At 36.1% G+C, this 16,779-nt stretch overlaps 1 protein-coding gene across 11 annotated transcripts in view; it reads left to right on the top strand.

Moving 5' to 3' along the window:
* LOC309629921 (uncharacterized protein) overlaps positions 1-16,779 on the top strand; it is a 321,184-nt gene that overhangs the window by 281,470 nt on the left and 22,935 nt on the right. For 3 of the 11 annotated variants that reach the window (XR_014245283.1, XR_014245285.1, XR_014245286.1), the window contains 3 exons: positions 4,376-4,428; positions 15,082-15,155; positions 16,084-16,159. Coding sequence is in view for 6 of the 11 variants with exons in the window: in XM_082394515.1 (XP_082250641.1) it covers positions 4,376-4,428; positions 15,082-15,149; positions 16,084-16,159 (197 nt within the window). In the remaining 5 variants the exon portion in view is untranslated. The remainder of the gene's footprint in view (positions 1-4,375; positions 4,429-15,081; positions 15,156-16,083; positions 16,160-16,779) is intronic. The other 8 variants (XM_082394513.1, XM_082394512.1, XM_082394511.1 and 5 more) reach the window with 4 other exon arrangements.

Genomic DNA, 16,779 nt, shown 5'->3' with positions numbered 1-16,779 from the left:
CTCACCAAAATGAGCGCCATCTTATAATTCTGCCACAACCCTAGAAAGAAAGGAGGGCCCTTTCAAGCAGGATTATTACTGAATTTCTTCCATCCTTGCAGGTGGGGTCTTGGAAAAGATTTAATTGATTTAGAAAAGAAAACTGATTTTTTTTGATCCAAGTTTCATAGAGAAATTTTTGTAATAGCTACAGGGGATCTAAATGTTAAAATATGAATTATTGTATATTGAATCAATTAATAAATGTATACTCTATTTAGAGTCTCTTTTGTAATAATTGTATTTATGTTCTTCTTTAGAGTTTGTCAAAGCAGTTGAGAGTGTGGACTTGGAAGTTAGACACATGCATCCCTTGCCAGTTCTGTGATCTTAGGCAAGTTACTTAACTTTGTTAAGCCTCAGTTTCTTCCAGTGGAAAATAGGTGTAATTTTACCTACTTCATAGGGTTTTTAAATTACATAAAGATAATATTTAATTACATAATGCAGTTAAAATGTTTAGTATAGTAGTAACTTGGAAATAATAAATATTCAATAAATGTTAGTAATTATTATAAATAACAAATGTTGTTATTTTTAAGTTTTATCATTGTATTTGAAAATAATGCATGGGAATAAAAAAATATTGTGTACGGTCTTATATTCGCCTACCCTTCTTCACATCAAAAGTCTTAGTCTGCAGAGGAAGCCACTTATAACAGTGGTAACTGTTTTAAAGTGATCAGTTTTATTCTCTAAATGATATGACTATATTGCTATTTATTTATCTTGTACAATATCTATTAACCTCATATTAAAATAGATAAGGCTAATTTAAAACCACCCTTACCTACTCTCATCCTGATTTTTAAAACATCTTCCTTTCTTTCTTTCTTCTTCCCTCCCTCCCTTCCTCCCTTCCTTCCTTCCTTCCTTCTTTCCTTCCTTCCTTTCTTTCTTTCCTCCCCCATCACTCTTTCCTCTACTTCTTTTATTTCCTTGAGAAACTATCTAGATATGTATTCTTATCTATAAAGAGTATGCTTTGCAGAATCATTTTCAACCTAGGGTTGTTTATCAGAATCATATCTGAGGAATATTTAAAGTACAGTTATCGAGGTACCACCTCAGTCCCAGCTGATCAGAATCTTCAGGGATTGAGCTCAGGCATTTGTACTTTTATGAAAGTACACTTGATTCTAAATCATTCATTTTAAACTTATTGATAGCTTTTAATCTACAGGATGAAGTATTTCTTCAGCTTGGGAATGTTTTCTTTTATTACATCATTAATTATTTTGTGTGTCTCCCTTTTTTTTTTTCACTCTGGAATACCTGTTATGTATACCCATTCTCTCTTCTCCAAATCCACAATTTTCTTTCTTAGTGTTCTGATTTCTGTACGTTTCCTTCATTTTACCAATAAGAATGCACTAAAGTCTATTCTTTTTAACTTGAAGATGATGGCACTGATAGGATTGTTCTCTTTTTGTGAAGGATAGTTAAATTATAATTCCCAATGTATAACCAATATTAAATTATGCCTAAGAATTTTTTTGTCACTGTAGCTGCCATATAATAATCCCATATTTGACTGAGACTCTATAAGTGAAATCTGTAGAATGTAAAGCCTTTTTTACATAGTGGAGAGGAGGTGGTGTGATGGTATCTTATCTCTTATGAATTAATGCATATAGGAGTAACTGAGGAGACTTGAGGGCAGAACTGCCAGGGCGTTAAACTTTTCAGGGATTTGTGAAGTCCCTTTAGAAGGAATTCATATTGTGGGAAGAAAGAGACCAAGCATACAATGGATTTGTCATGGAAGGCAGTGAAAAATTAAGGTATTTAGTTTACACTGTCTTCCTTTACTGACTACCCCAGTTGGTTTCCTCATCTATTTCTTTTTTCCACAATATACATACCTTTGACCACGAAGTCACATTGGCCAGAACCGTAATGAATAGAGGCTGTAACTATAAACTTTTTAACATTTTGAGAGCATGAAACTCAAAGCATTTAATGCACTGAAATTTAAAAGGAGGGAAAAAGTGATTGATGTTACTTTGGCATGAAACCTGTCATTGTTTCAGAACAAGAAAAGTTATAGAATACATAATGTGGGCTTGGCATAAGATTGGTTTATTAGTAGCTTCTTTGGCCCTGGGACTTGGTGTCCAAGGCTTTCTTAGTGATGGGACTCTGTGCCCAAACCATAGCTATTTTCACTTTGTAGAGGCAGTACTCTCAGCAATAAATATTGGCAGCTTTGATGTAGACCTTGGCAATCATCACCAACTTCTGGAGCAGCTTTGTCACTTTCAGCATCCTTGGCAACAAATCATGGATCAGTGTTTGAATTTAAGCAAGAACAGATCATAATGCCAGCTGAGACATAGGAGACAGCTCTTGAGGAACTCCACAAATAAATGAATGGGGATTTTTGAAGGGAGAGTGAGAATTTCCTAAAAAATATGGAGGATGCATACTTGGATAAATGTATTTATTTTTTCAGTAATATGACCTACCTATCATAGTAACCCCTGACTGATAGAACCTCAAGAAGCACAAGTTATACTTTGGAAAGAACCTATTTCTTTGTACTTAAGATTAGGTCTCCCTGATGCAAACAGAAGATGTCAGGTTTGGAATAAAGACATTAAAGACAAAAAAAGGCATGAGCATGTGAAATTCATGAGCCTCTCTTTAGGAAAATAATGATCAATGATCAATAAGTCAATTTTCCTGATATAAACACAGGACTTACCATAGCTTACAGAAACAACCGAAATTTTCCACAGTTCAGACTTCAGGGCCTAACTCTGCTTATACCAGAAGCAGACAGGGGAGTCTTCCAGGAAGCCTGGGAACTGGTAGCTCATAATGGTTTGGCTGGTTTTGATGAAAATTAGTGTGATATAATGCACAGATGAAAGAGCAAATGGGTTTTCTTTACTTGATGAAAGCAGTGGATTCTGAAATTATGCACAGCAGGTACAGATGGAAGATACTGCACAGATTTCAAAAGATATCTCACATAGTTTTTATGCCGAAACATTTGTTTTATCCTTTTACCTCACAGCCATTTTGTGGGGAGAGGAAGAGCATATTAATCTGAAAGTGAGCATATTAATCTAAATAAGAAGACCTTATTTTATAGGGAAAGGTAAATGATGAAAAGACCATCATAAATCATGCTGCTTACTCTTCATTCATCCATTTATTTAAAGTAAATATTTATTGAGTCCCCACTATGTGGGCACTTTGCTATAGCAGATTTCTAACCTTCTTCAGTTGACTAAAATAGTGTCAACTGATTGTTTAATCAGGGTCATTTCTAGGCAATATTGTGAAGCAAACAAATTTTCTCTAGACCTTGGTCTTCCTTTTCCTGAGACTCTGCCTCTTCCATTCCCAGAGTTATCATTCACTGATTCCACTTTTATTAGCGCTTTACTCTCTTCTATCAATTATAATTTCTTTTAAGCATCAGCTTACAAAGGCCTATGTCTTTGGAATCCAATGGAAACATAAAGCATTAAGACAATGTGTATGTTTGTGTGTATGTGTGAGTGTGTGCGTCCACAGGTGTGTGTGTAAAAAAGTATTTTGGAGTGAGAGTTCTGCTTGGAAGTCTGCAAATCACACAATATTGACACGATGCTCTTTATATCCAAAATCAAATTTGTGTACCCTTCTTTGAAATCCTTGGGGATAGAAACAATTTCGATTTCTTTGGTCTCTCCATAGTAGATATTCAATAAATCTCTTCTAGCATAATTTAGATATTTTAGTTCATTCATCCATTCATTCAATTTTTGAGTACTTACACTATGTTGTTCTAGGGGTTTGGGATATAGGAATGAACAAGTTAGACAACAAAAAACCCTTATCCTTATGGAGCTTCCATTCTAGTGGGGGTAAAATGACAATGAGAGTAAGCATCATACATAAGAAATTGTGTAGTTTGTAACAATGTAATAATTTCCAAGTGAAAACAAAAAGAGAGTAGCAAAAGGAAAGTTGAGAGTGTGGAGGGGTGGGGAAATTGCAATTTTAATGGCCAAAGTAAACCTCATTGAAAAGTTGACATTTGAGCAAGTACTTGAAGGAAGTGAGGAAATTAGCCACTTGGTTATTTAGAAAAGAGTATTCTAGACCGAGGTAGAGTCTATGTAATGGCCCTGAGGTGAAGAGTATGTGATGTGTTCCAGGAACCACAAAAAGGCCAGTAGACCTGGAGCTGAGTGAACAAAGGGAAGAGAAGTAGGTGTTGAGCTCAGAGGGACCGTAGTGCGTGAGGTCTGGTAAGACATTGTAAAAACTTTGGCTTTTATTCTGATTAAAATGGAGAGCCACTGCAGGGCTTTGACATGATCTTATTTATCATTTTAAGGGATCTTTCTGACTGCTTGGGCAAGAGTGGAAGCAGAGACTTGGGAGAGGCAAGTAAGTTTCTTTGTTTTGTTTGCTTTAAATGGATAACTCTGATTTCTTTCCATAGACTCTCTCTATCTCAGTTAAGCTGAATAAGTGGAAAATCGTTACTTCTTAGATGTAAATTTGATGAGTCTTATGTTTGAGGGCAGTAGAGTCTCCATCTTAAGGGAAAGGATGAGCTGGGAAGGGCACATCAGGTAGTAACCATTTACTGCACTGGGCTCCTTCAGTGTTGTCACCTTAGAAATACCAGGAGATCTGTAACAACAACAACAACATAATAATAGTTCCTGGGCCCCAAACCAAATAATTAAATCAGAATCCTGTGGTTGAAGCTCAACCACTGGTTCATTTTATAAACTTCCCAAGTGATTCTCATGAACAGCCAAGCATGCTAGTCACTGGGCTACATTCGAAGCTCTAGAAATCTATCTTCTACGTATGACTTCAAAGATTACTCCAGCCATCTTCATTTATTTTCATCCAAATGGCAAGGAAAAAGGAGCAGCATGTCCAGGGCTAGTGCCTTTTAAGCAGAAGTTGCACACCTCACTTTTCTTTTCACATTTCACTGGTGAGAAATGAATCTTTTGTCCATACCTAGTCATGAGGGAGGTGGGGAAATATAGTTGAGTTGGGCATCCATATGGAAACAACGTGTGTTGTGAGGAGGGGCAGGGGACAAATGAAAGGGTTTGTCATATTATCTCCATATCCCATAGGGAGAAGGTAAGTTTGGGAATGACTTGATAAAGGCCAGTTCTTTTTGGCATCTATAATCCAGCCAGTTATAGATGAGAACTGAGTTCTGAAAAATCTGAGAAGCTGAAAGACTTGAAATATGAAAGTTTTCCTTTCTTGTCCATTCTGTGTCAAAATAACATTTGAAAGGAACTGAGCTGACTATGAATGTAAAAATAACAACCTAAGAGTTTCCTCAATTGATTGTTTCTATATCGATGCTAATACAAGAAATTTGGGGTACGGGAGGGAATGGGGGTGGTTTCACAGGATATTATCCTGCTATAGTGATAACCTTGGTTTGTTAAATACATAACCTATTCAATCTCCTCTCTACTAGAGATCCACCACCGTGGGTTTTCTTCAATGTAGTGGGTTGAAAATAGACCATCAGAGTCTGCATCTATTGTTTGAATTGTCTATTACAAACAGTGATTGTTAGGCAAGAAGGCTGGAGATTCCATGCCCTGACAGTCAGGGGTAGCAAGAGAATTGGATGCTGGCACAGGGAGTGCCACGCTGGATGAATAATGGTACTCTCTGCATTTGCCCCGCTCGTAGCAAGCAGAAAGTAACACTCCGTGGAAGCAAGTGAAGGAAGAGAAGAAAGAAAAATATAAATTTTCATTTTGGAACAGCCAACTTGAGGTGGTACAGGGATCTGAGAAAAGCCTGTTCATATCAGCTCAGGGTGATTATATAATTAAGAGCAAACATGTCTAATAATCCAATAATAACAGCTGCTTCTTTTGAACCTATGATGGTAACAATTGTTCTCTTAATCAGAGAGATTAACTTTCCCAAGGTCACATAGCTTCATATCCAAGATTGGCAACTTCATCAGACTTTGTCTTTTAATCTTGCTTGATTGATTTTATTTTATTATCTAGCTTTCCCTGGGTCTATAAGGTCTCTTTCCAAGTAGATATTAAGTTCTGTGGACCTCAAGGACCCTGAGCGTTACCGCTCACAACAATTCTTTCCTATAATGTGCTCAAAGGATGGTTATTAAATAAATGCATGAAAATGAAATAATATATAAAGAAGTTCATCCCTCTTCATACCAACCAGAATATATCCTTTTATAACTCACACTATTTTTCAAGAATAGTATATCAAATTGTGGGAACTTTTAGGAAATGTTTTCCCCCAGGAGTAGTCAGGTTATCTCCGATGGGGTCATTGCTTCAGCAAATATTTTCCCATTGATTCAGAACCCTTTAAAAGTAACTTCTCTTACCTTCAGCTGGGTGAAAAATGGCTTGATTAGAACTAGATGTGTGCAGTTCTCCTAATGTAACTGTATAACATCTGCTGTCATTTATTTTTCTTATTAAATTGTAACCTGTGAGGCAGGCTAGAAGCTTAGTGGTAGTATTACTGCCAAGACACGAGCCAATTCTCAGTCTAAACGCCAAGCTACATAGAGTGTAGAAAAGCTAAGTTAAGCTTTAGGATCTCAAATGGATTTTATGGTAGTCTCTGACACTGGTCATCTTAAGCAATAGTGAAACATAGCTGTGGTGTTTGAATATTTTCCGGCATTTAAGGTATAGATTTTTATGGAGAGCTGCTCTCGTATCAAATAGATTGCAGTAGCAGTGCAGGAGAGGGTTTTTGTCTTTTTATTTTTTTCACTGGTATACCTCTTATAGACAGAATAGTGCCAGGAACACAGTAGGTTCTCGATAAGTATCTGTTAAGTTAATGCCCAAATTGCATGGGGATCGTTTCTGTCTCCATGGAAGGGTCTTGGAAGGTGGAGGTGGATAGGGGCAGCAAGGTTAATAAGCTCTTACTTTGATGATTGATCAAACTCCAGTACTCATTGTAGAATATATATATATTTTGGGGGGGGCGTGCGCACCGTGCAGTTTGTGGGATCGTAGTTCCCCAACCAGGGATTGAACCCAGGCCCTTGGCAGTGAAAGCATGGAGTCCTAACCATTGGACCGTCAGGGAATTCCCTAGAAAACATATTTTTAAAATTTATTTCTTCATTTTGGGGCAGGAGAATATATCTAATAGAAAAATGGAAATGTCAGTGCTTTTAAAACTTAAGACTATTGCTCTAAATAAAAAAAGTCAACATATCTTATCATTTAAAAGAAACTTCTCAGAGAAAAGAGACTATAGCTTCAAGAAGAAAATGTTAGAAGGTGAAAGGTTGTCTTATATCCCATATCCTGTATTCTGATTGAGAAAGCCAGTAACTGAAAGAGAAGAAAGAGGGAGAGATAGGAAGGAGGGTCAGGAGGGAGAGAGAGAAAGAAGGAGAAGGAGAAGTAGGAGAACAAGAAGAAGAAGAAGAACGAGAGCAAGAAGGAAGCGGAGGAGGGGGGGCATTGGATAAAGCTATTGCGGTATTTGGGGAACGAGGAAGCTCCTCTGACAATACAGGAATTCTTAAAATTTTATCACTGGAAGTATTAGAATAAAGGGGTTTGTGAATTTTATTAAGGTAGTTGATTTTTTTAAAAAGGAGAAACAAACAATGCCATTCCTACAACAGCAAAGCATTTCAGTAATTGTATCTTCTAGTCTCTTAGAAGGTGCAAAGGAAATCACCTGTTACAAACCTAGCTGGATAGCATGTTAGTTTCAAAATATTTCTTAGCATTCTGTTACTATCAACATTGACAGATGAAGCTGGAGTAACGCTATATGAAATCTTGCCAGTACAAAGATGAAATGTTAAGTGGCACATACCAAATCCCAATATTTCTGGATTAGGAAAGCCCCCTTTCAATGACACAGTTACTCTACACTCACCATCTTTTGTTGACACATAGGGGCAGAAGGTAGTCAGTCAGAAAGATATTAGTGATATTTAGAAGTACCTGACTTTCAAATTATTAGTCAGAAATTTTATATGTAAAACCAATTTCCTGTATCAAAATTGTAATCTAATTTCATAGATCAGGCACTTTACATTAGGAAATAAATACTGTATCAAACAAAATCGAGTATATCTGAAAAGTGTGGGTCTTGCCCCTTAGAATAGTTCCTAAATGATATCATGATTAGCCTCTGACAAAAATATCAATATTTGATGGCAGTAATTTTTCCATTGTCAATCTAAGTACATCCTGTATTAATGTGAAAATCTATCTGGTATTTGGTCATTTAAAGTATAATAAATATATCATTATATTTATTTTTTAAGCTTTGCAAAACTTAATGATATCTGGACTAGTGATCTAAACATTTTTATTTGTACATTCTTTTCATTATAAATGTTTAAGTGTGTACTCCCAACATAGTTATTTTAAAAGATTAAAATACATGCACTTTTATATGTAATATACTATATATTTTATAAAGTATAAACAAAGCTAAAAATAATGAAGTCGAATTTCTATTTATATATATTTTTACCTAAAAAAGTTGAGTTGCCCAGATACTAAGTTACAGGTATCCTACTTTGGAAACCACTGACCTAAAAACTGTCATATTCATAACAATAAAGGTATATAAGGAACAAAAGATACAGGTCAGTAACTATGGTGGAAGGGGACCTTTTAGTAATATCAATGAAGAAAACACTAAATACTTCAATGGAATCATGGCAGGAGTCACTCTGGAAAAATGATATATGAATCTAAGAAGTACTATCAAGATTTCTTATCCTGCTTCATCAAGATGATCACTTGATTCTATACGTGTGTGTGTGTGTGTGTGTGTGTGTGTGTGTGTGTGTGTGTGTGTTTTCATACCTGTAGAATGTACAAATGGCTATCATGTAATGAATTTTTTTTCATTTTTTTAATAGATCTTTATTGGAGTATAATTGCTTCACAATACCGTGTTAGTTTCTGTTGTACAACAAAGTGAATCAACCATATGCATATTCCCATATTCTCTCCCTCTTGAGCCTCCCTCCCACCCTCCCTATCCCACCCCTCTAGGTCATCGCAAAGCACCGAGCTGATCTCCGTGTGCTATGCTGCTGCTTCCCACCAACCAACCGTTTTACATTCGGTAGTGTATATATGTTGATGCTACTCTTACTTCGCCCCAGCTTCCCCCTCCCCAACACCATGTCCTCAAATCCATTCTCTATGTCTTCGTCTTTATTCCTGCCCTGCCACTAGGTTCATCAGTACCATTTTTTTTTTTTTTTTTAGATTCCATATATATGTGTTAGCATACGGTATTTGTTTTTCTCTTTCTGACTTACAGGCTCTGTATGACAGACTCTAGGTCCATCCACCTCACTACAAGTAACTCAATTTCATTTCTTTTCATGGCTGAGTAATATTCCGCTGTATATATGTGCCACATCTTCTTTATCCATTCATCTGTCAATGGACATTTAGGGTGGTTCCATATCCTGGCTATCGTAAATAGTGCTGCAATGAACATTGTGGTACATCTCTCTTTCTGAATGATGGTTTTCTCAGGGTATATGCCCAGTAGTGGGATTTCTGGGTCATATGATAGTTCTATTTTTAGTTTTTTAAGTAACCTCCATACTGTTTTCCATAGTGGTTGTATAAATTTACACTCCCACCAAAAGTGCAGGAGGGTTCCCTTTTCACCACACCCTTTCCAGCATTTATTGTTTCTAGATTTTTTTTTAATTAATTTATTTATTTTTGGCTGTGTTGGGTCTTTGCTGCTGCACGTGGGCTAGATTTTTTGATAATGGCCATTCTGACTGGTGTGAGGTGATACCTCATTGTAGTTTTGACTTGCATTTCTCTAATAATTAGTGATGTTGAGCATCCTTTCATGTGCCTCTTGGCCATCTGTATGTCTTCTTTGGTGAAATGTCTATTTAGGTCTTCTACCCATTTTTTAATTTTTTTTTTTTTTTTTTGATATTGAGCTCCATGAGCTGTTTGTATATTTTGGAGATTGATCCTTTGTCCAGTGTTTCATTTCCAAATATTTTCTCCCATTCTGAGGGTTGTCTTTTCATCTTGTATATGGTTTCCTTTGCTGTGCAAAAGCTTTTAAGTTTCATTAGGTCCCATTTGTTTATTTTTGTTTTTATTTCCATTACTGTAGGAGGTGGGTCAAAAAATATCCTGCTGTGGTTTATGTCAAAGAGTGTTCTTCCTATGTTTTCCTCTAAGAGTTTTATAGTGTCTGGTCTTACATTTAGGTTTTTAATCCATTTGGAGTTTTTTTCTGTGCATGATGTTAGGTAGTGTTCTAATTTCATTCTTTTCCATGTAGCTGTCCAGTTTTCCCAGCACCACTTGTTGAAGAGGCTGTCTTTTCTCCACTGTATGCTCTTGCCTCCTTTGTCATAAATTAGGTGGCCACATGTGTGTGGGTTTATCTCTGGGCTTTCTATCCTGTTCCATTGATCTATATTTTTGTTTTTGTGCCAGTACCATACTCTCTTGATTACTGTAGGTTTGTGTATAGTTTGAAGTCAGGGAGCCTGATTCCTCCTGCTCTGTTTTTTTTTCTCAAGATTGCTTTGGCTATTCGGGGTCTTTTGTGTTTCCATACAAATTGTAAAATTTTTTGTCCTAATTGCCATTGGTAATTTGATAGGGATTGCACTGAATCTGTAGATTGCTTTGGGTAGTATAGTCATTTTCACAATATTGACTCTTCCAACATGGTATATTTCTCCATCTGTTTATGTCATCTTTGATTTCTTTCATCAGTGTTTTATAGTTTTCTGAGTACAAGTCTTTTGCCTCCTTAGGTAGATTTACTCCTAGGTATTTTATCTTTTTGTTGTGACGGTAAATGGGAGTGTTTCCTTAATTTCTCCTTCTGATTTTTCATTAATAGTATAGGAATGCCAGAGATTCCTGTGCATTACTTTTGTATCCTGCAACTTTACCAAATTCATTGATTAGTTCTAGTAGTTTTCTGGTGGCATCTTTAGGATTTTCTATGTATAGAAATATGTATTTTCTATGTATAGAAACACTATGTATATGTCATCTGCAAACAGTGACAGTTTTACTTCTTCTTTTCCAATTTGTATGCCTTTTATTTCTTTTTCTTCTCTGATTGCCGTGGCCAGGACTTCCAAAACTATGTTGAATAACAGTGGCGGGAGTGGAATGTAATGAATTTTTAAAGGTCAACTAATGTAAAAGTTTGGTTCAAAAATAGTGACCATGTTCTTATGGTAAAGACTGCTTCTCTTTTAATGACACTATGAGAAACACAATGAGTTCCAGCTTCATTTTGCCTTTCGTGACTTTCTAGTGCTTCATGACAAATCATAAAACCATAATTTAAGTACAGCCTTGGCTAAGAATTTCCTCATTTATTTTTCAAAAGTAATGCTGTAAAAAACACTTCCAGGAACATTATAAATCACATATTACTATACTGAGATACTTAACCAAATCCAGAGGCATTCTTGCTTTTCAAGTAAATATGAATTGTCTTGTTTAAATATGCACCCAGAATTAGTCCTATAAATTATTTTGCCTTTTGTCACTAAATATGCACACACATAAATACACACACACACACACACACACATTTCAGCATGGACATTATTTTAGATATTGACTGTAACTAAATACTTAGGCAACTTTCAAAGATCTTTTTCTTAAATGAATGGATCATCCGAATTTCTTTCAAGCCATTAAGTCCACGCTATGAATATAGCACCAAGTGAGAAATGGTATTCTGTACACACATTAGAAAGGCAAAATAAATGTGTCTTTAAAATAAAATTGCATACTTTTAGCTTTCTAATGTTAATAACGAGTTCTCCATTACTGACAAATAGCCATACAAATTTCTGTTTAGAAATGGAGGCCCAATGGCAGATGTAAGTGACTATTTGGATACCTCACATTTAATTATCCTCAGGGGTAGCACATTATTTCTCTTGAGAAAAGAGTTCTGAAACAGGTCAATCCCCAGCAGGCACCTGGGCATTATGGGGGTACCAGAGTGTCACTCTATCACTGAAAAATGTCCTAGGAATATCTGAACATCAGACGAGAGAGATTTTTTTTTTAATGTGACTTTAAAAAAATTCCTCTTCTGAAGCTTCCCGATCCTCCTATATCATCATCCCAGTGACATGACCAGTTGTCATTTTATTTTCTGTCTACGTAACCTCATGCACAGCTAGGAAATAATGATTTAGGACTTGAAATTCAAAACATAATGGTGTTCCTGTTTTTCATTCCTCATTTTACTCAACACCCCTGCAGAGTTGATGCAAGTACCAAGCTCCCTTTGAAGTCAGCTTGCATCATCTTTGATGGAGTATAAAGCAATAGGAGACACTGACTGAAGTTTTGAGCATCTCAATTCCCATCTCAGATGATGCCCACACATTTGTCATTAAATGCATGGCCTGAGTAAATCCTTGGAAGAATTGCCAAGCAGTTAAAATTGACAGGTATAGGCTATATATTTCCACGATAAAAGAATAGAAAAGAAAAATGTTAACCTGTTTTTAAAGCATTTTATCTCATATTCCACTTAGGTTATTCTTCCTGTGAGCGATTTTGTAACATATTCTTTTTACTTGGTTCACTTTTTCTAATACTTTTCCTGCTTTGCAAAGTTATGTTATATATGTGTGTGTGTATATATATATATATATATATATATATATATATATATATATCCAAAACATTTGAGATCTTGAAGGATGACGTTCTTCTTTGTTTGCGTAATGGTAAAATAAAATGGTATCTGTGGATGAACACTGGGAGTTTTGGCTTTTTAATACACTTTTTAATACACTTTGCTCTCAGCAATAATTATATACCATAGAGTGAAGATGAGAGTAATTTGGAGATAAAAGAAAAGCAAGGCATTTGATTGTGAACATTTTCTGCATTTGTGGTAGGCAGTAGTACTGATCACCAATCTCTGGTTCTCATCTTCTATGGGTCCCATAGGAAAATTGTACTTCTTTGTCCCCTTGATGGTGGGTTTTAGCCACGTGACATGCTTTGGCCAATAAAATATGAGCAGGGGGCCTAGGTGAAGCTTTTGATTACTTGCACTCTTTTCTTGGTCTTCTGTGGAGATGATTGTGGAAATTACGTGTGCCACGAGATCAAAGCACACTGTGACAACAAGTAAACATGTGGAATGCAGATGCTGTAGAAAGTGACCCAGGAGGCTGCAGTGGACTTGCCTGATTAAAAATTTAATTTTGGTTGTGTTAAACTATTGAGATTTTAGTGCTGTTTGTTACCACTACACAACCTAGCCTATCCTGGCTGGCATATATATATATATATATACTTTTTTATACAGGTGATCTTTGAATAACATGGGTTTGAATGGCATGGGTCCATTTATACTCAATTTTTTTTCACTATATATGTACTACAGTACTACACAGTTCATGGTTGATTGAATCCTTAGATGTGGAACCACAGATATGGAGGTCCTACAGTAAAGCTTCACAGGGATTTTTGACTGTGTGGTGGGTCGGCACCCATAACCCACACACCTTTCAAGGGTTCAACTGTATTTATAAACTTTTTGTGTATGTATACACACACACATATATACACAAGATTTTAAAGAAAATACATTTAGTAATTATAACAACTCAAAATAAAAGATACCAAAAATCTGTCTGTGAAATCACGCAATACTTTTGTGATTACCATTGGCCTCAGTGGAATATGCTATATATAGCTCTGCAGTAAATGTCTCCAAGCCTTCTTTCTTTAGGCACTGAACATTCTACTCTTATTAAGATAATCATACTAATTTCTCTTGCCTTATACCCTTCTGAAATTGGAGTCGTCAAAATCATTATATTGTTAATAATAATTTAGAATACATTTCTATTGTTGGGGGAAAAAAAGGATTTCAAAGCAACGAGTCAGCAGGTAACAACTTTATAGGAGTTAAAAGAGCAGAGTTTATTGTAGAGGATGTGTAGTTGGTCTGGGTGGTTGGATCATGGGTTAGAAGGTGGCCAGGAGCGGAGAGGAGGATTGTGGCAGAAAATACGTATGGATAATTCTTTCCTGTGTTACCTTATGTCTATATATCACAACAAGATATTACATTCCATTAAATTTTACAACATTTCCATTAAAAACATAATCTGAATCCTAAGAGGAAAATACTGACTACCAGAAACATAAGATTCTCAGAGGGCTTAGCAAACTGTATGCTAAATTGCAGACAGACATGTTAGTTACCTTTGAATCAGTAATTTAAATCTTTCCCCTTATTTTTCCATTGAATTTTCAGTAGGTCACTCTCAAGTCAAAATTTAATTTTATGTGGTTGAAGTGGTAGAGCCAAAATGAAATTGCATGCTATAGGGGGAAAAATTTAACCACTTTTAATAGCCCCTTTGAAAGATACTTTAAAGACATGACTTACTCTCATAGCATGTTGACTATCTGAAGAATGAATTATTATATCCTTGTCAAATTTTAAATAGCATGCTGTTAAAAATATTAGTCACACAGGGGGCTGTTTGACAATAATGTCACAGAAAAGCTCTGGTCTATATGAACAGAGTCTGCAACTTAATATTATAGTTCCATGGAGCTCTGCTTTCTGCGGGGATCCACAGAGACGTGAGGGTAGGAAATCGTTTCAGCTTTACTTGGAACGTTGGCGGGACTCGCCAACTGATGCTGAGGGGGCCTTGTGTTTCCTCTCTGCCCGTCCTTCCCCGGCAGAACTTAGCGGAGAGCCTAAAAGAAATGAAAAAGCTATCATTTCAAGTGGGAAGAGTTTCTTTCTTTTTTAACAAAAATACATCCAAGAAATATGAGTTGAGATCTAGACTAGAGGTTGTAAAGAAAATGATCCAAAGAATTTCTTTTAAAAGGCAGGGGTTTTTTTGTTTTGTTTTATTTTGTTTTTTTTAAGCCTAAAAAGTAAGATTAGAAACTGTCTTGGATGAGTCCAACTGTGATTAAAAAAATAAATCTTTTATAGTTCAGTCAAGAATTGTTCCCCTTTTTGTTCTTTGACTTTTCCTTGCAGGGAAAGGGGCAATCTTTACCTAATCAGAGCGAGGCAAGAATCACTGAGGCAGCGGAAGCATCATGCAGGTGAAGGTCAGGCCAATTTTCCCCAAGTAATGCTGTTTTATCACTCATCCAACAAAGATTGGGGCCTTTTTTTCCTTGATCCTTTTGTGCTTTCCCCTATTACTTTAACAGATCTGAACAAACCAGAGATTCTTCATCCAAAAGTTCCATTTAGCTCCATTTATTTCAAATCCCCCCAATTTCACATCTCAGTGTTATGGCAACTTATGGGTAATATAAAATCCATGCATCAGGCAGGAAGGCAAAGGTACCTAAAAACAGAATTGACACAGGACACTGATTGTTTTCATTGGTCCTTTGCCCTTCAGCGCTGGGCTTCACGTCAGCCCTGTTATTCCACCCACCTTTTAGTTTCAAGGGTTTCTGTCTTCTGTGTGTCTACCACACATGAATATTGTTGATGAAATATTGAGTTACAAACTGAATGATGTTACTCTTGGCAACTTGGATAAAGGGCGGGTTGAGAAGCCAAGACTATAAAACAAATACTCACCCTAGGGATGTGAGGCATCCTAAACAAATGTATTCAGTTGCCTCTGATTAACTGCTACAAGGCTGTAACACTCCAGGTCACAATGCTACTCTTGTTACCCATTTACTCTTGGGAGTAGATCTGGTGTTGCCACAATGGAATATCAACAGGAGGAAATGGGAAAAGTGACATTTTGCAAGATAAAGTTAAGAATTAGTTTCATAATTTTAAAAAATCATCTTATTTTAAAAGTATAGCATTTTGATTTATAAGCAGCACTAAGGCACTGCTTCTTAATCCTGGCAGCTTTGACTCAGTTTTCCTGTATCTGAGGAACTCTAAATTATCCTGGCTTGCTTAGCCTGCCCTCTCTCCACCTTTCTCCTTTCATTGATCTTTTTTGTCTCACATCTTTACTTGCCAATTATTTCTCTCTCCTTTTTCCCTCTCTTCCTTCTCCAGAGCCCAGGTGACGGGATGGCTGCTTTCAGATGGAGGGATCCATCTGGATACTTTTCCCCTCTCAAAGTGGCTTAAAGTAGGTTTTTAAAGCTAAAAATTTCAAAGCTTCATGAACATACTGAAAATGTTATTTTGAGAACACTGTAATGACTCTCTAAATGCTAGTCATTTGAGTTCTTTAGAGATGAGTAGATTAGGGTCTCTGAGAGGGTCAATATTCATATTTAATCATAAACACTTTGTATCATTATAAAAGATCCAGAATTATTTGCAGGTATTTTCTTAGCAAGTCAGTTCATATTACTATCTTGAAAGAAAAAGAATTTAAAATATCACCAGTTTTTCCTTTATTTTGGAATATACTTTCTATCACCCATTTTGAATCAATGAACTTTCACAATATGTATATCTGCATCCCATTCTCCAGAGTTCCATTTATCTTCAAGTGGAACAATTTCAAACAACATTTTAAAAAGAATTATTATTAGAAGAATTCAGTGACTTCCAGTTCTATCACAAATATGGCTAAAATAAAAATGCGTATTTGGTAGCTTTTTATTTGATTCACAAAGCAGTTTTCAGAAACCAGTAATGTATGATTCCCTGTCTGGCACAGTAAACAACAGAGCACTTTTTATCTCTCAGCTGATGTTTGTATGCTCAGTTAACCAGCCCTTGTATGCTGTCTCTTCTAAG

Source organism: Balaenoptera borealis (assembly GCF_965194805.1).
Source record: "Balaenoptera borealis genome assembly, chromosome: 5".
In the NCBI taxonomy this organism is placed as follows: domain Eukaryota; kingdom Metazoa; phylum Chordata; class Mammalia; order Artiodactyla; family Balaenopteridae; genus Balaenoptera; species Balaenoptera borealis.
This window is presented reverse-complemented; position numbering and strand designations above follow the sequence as displayed.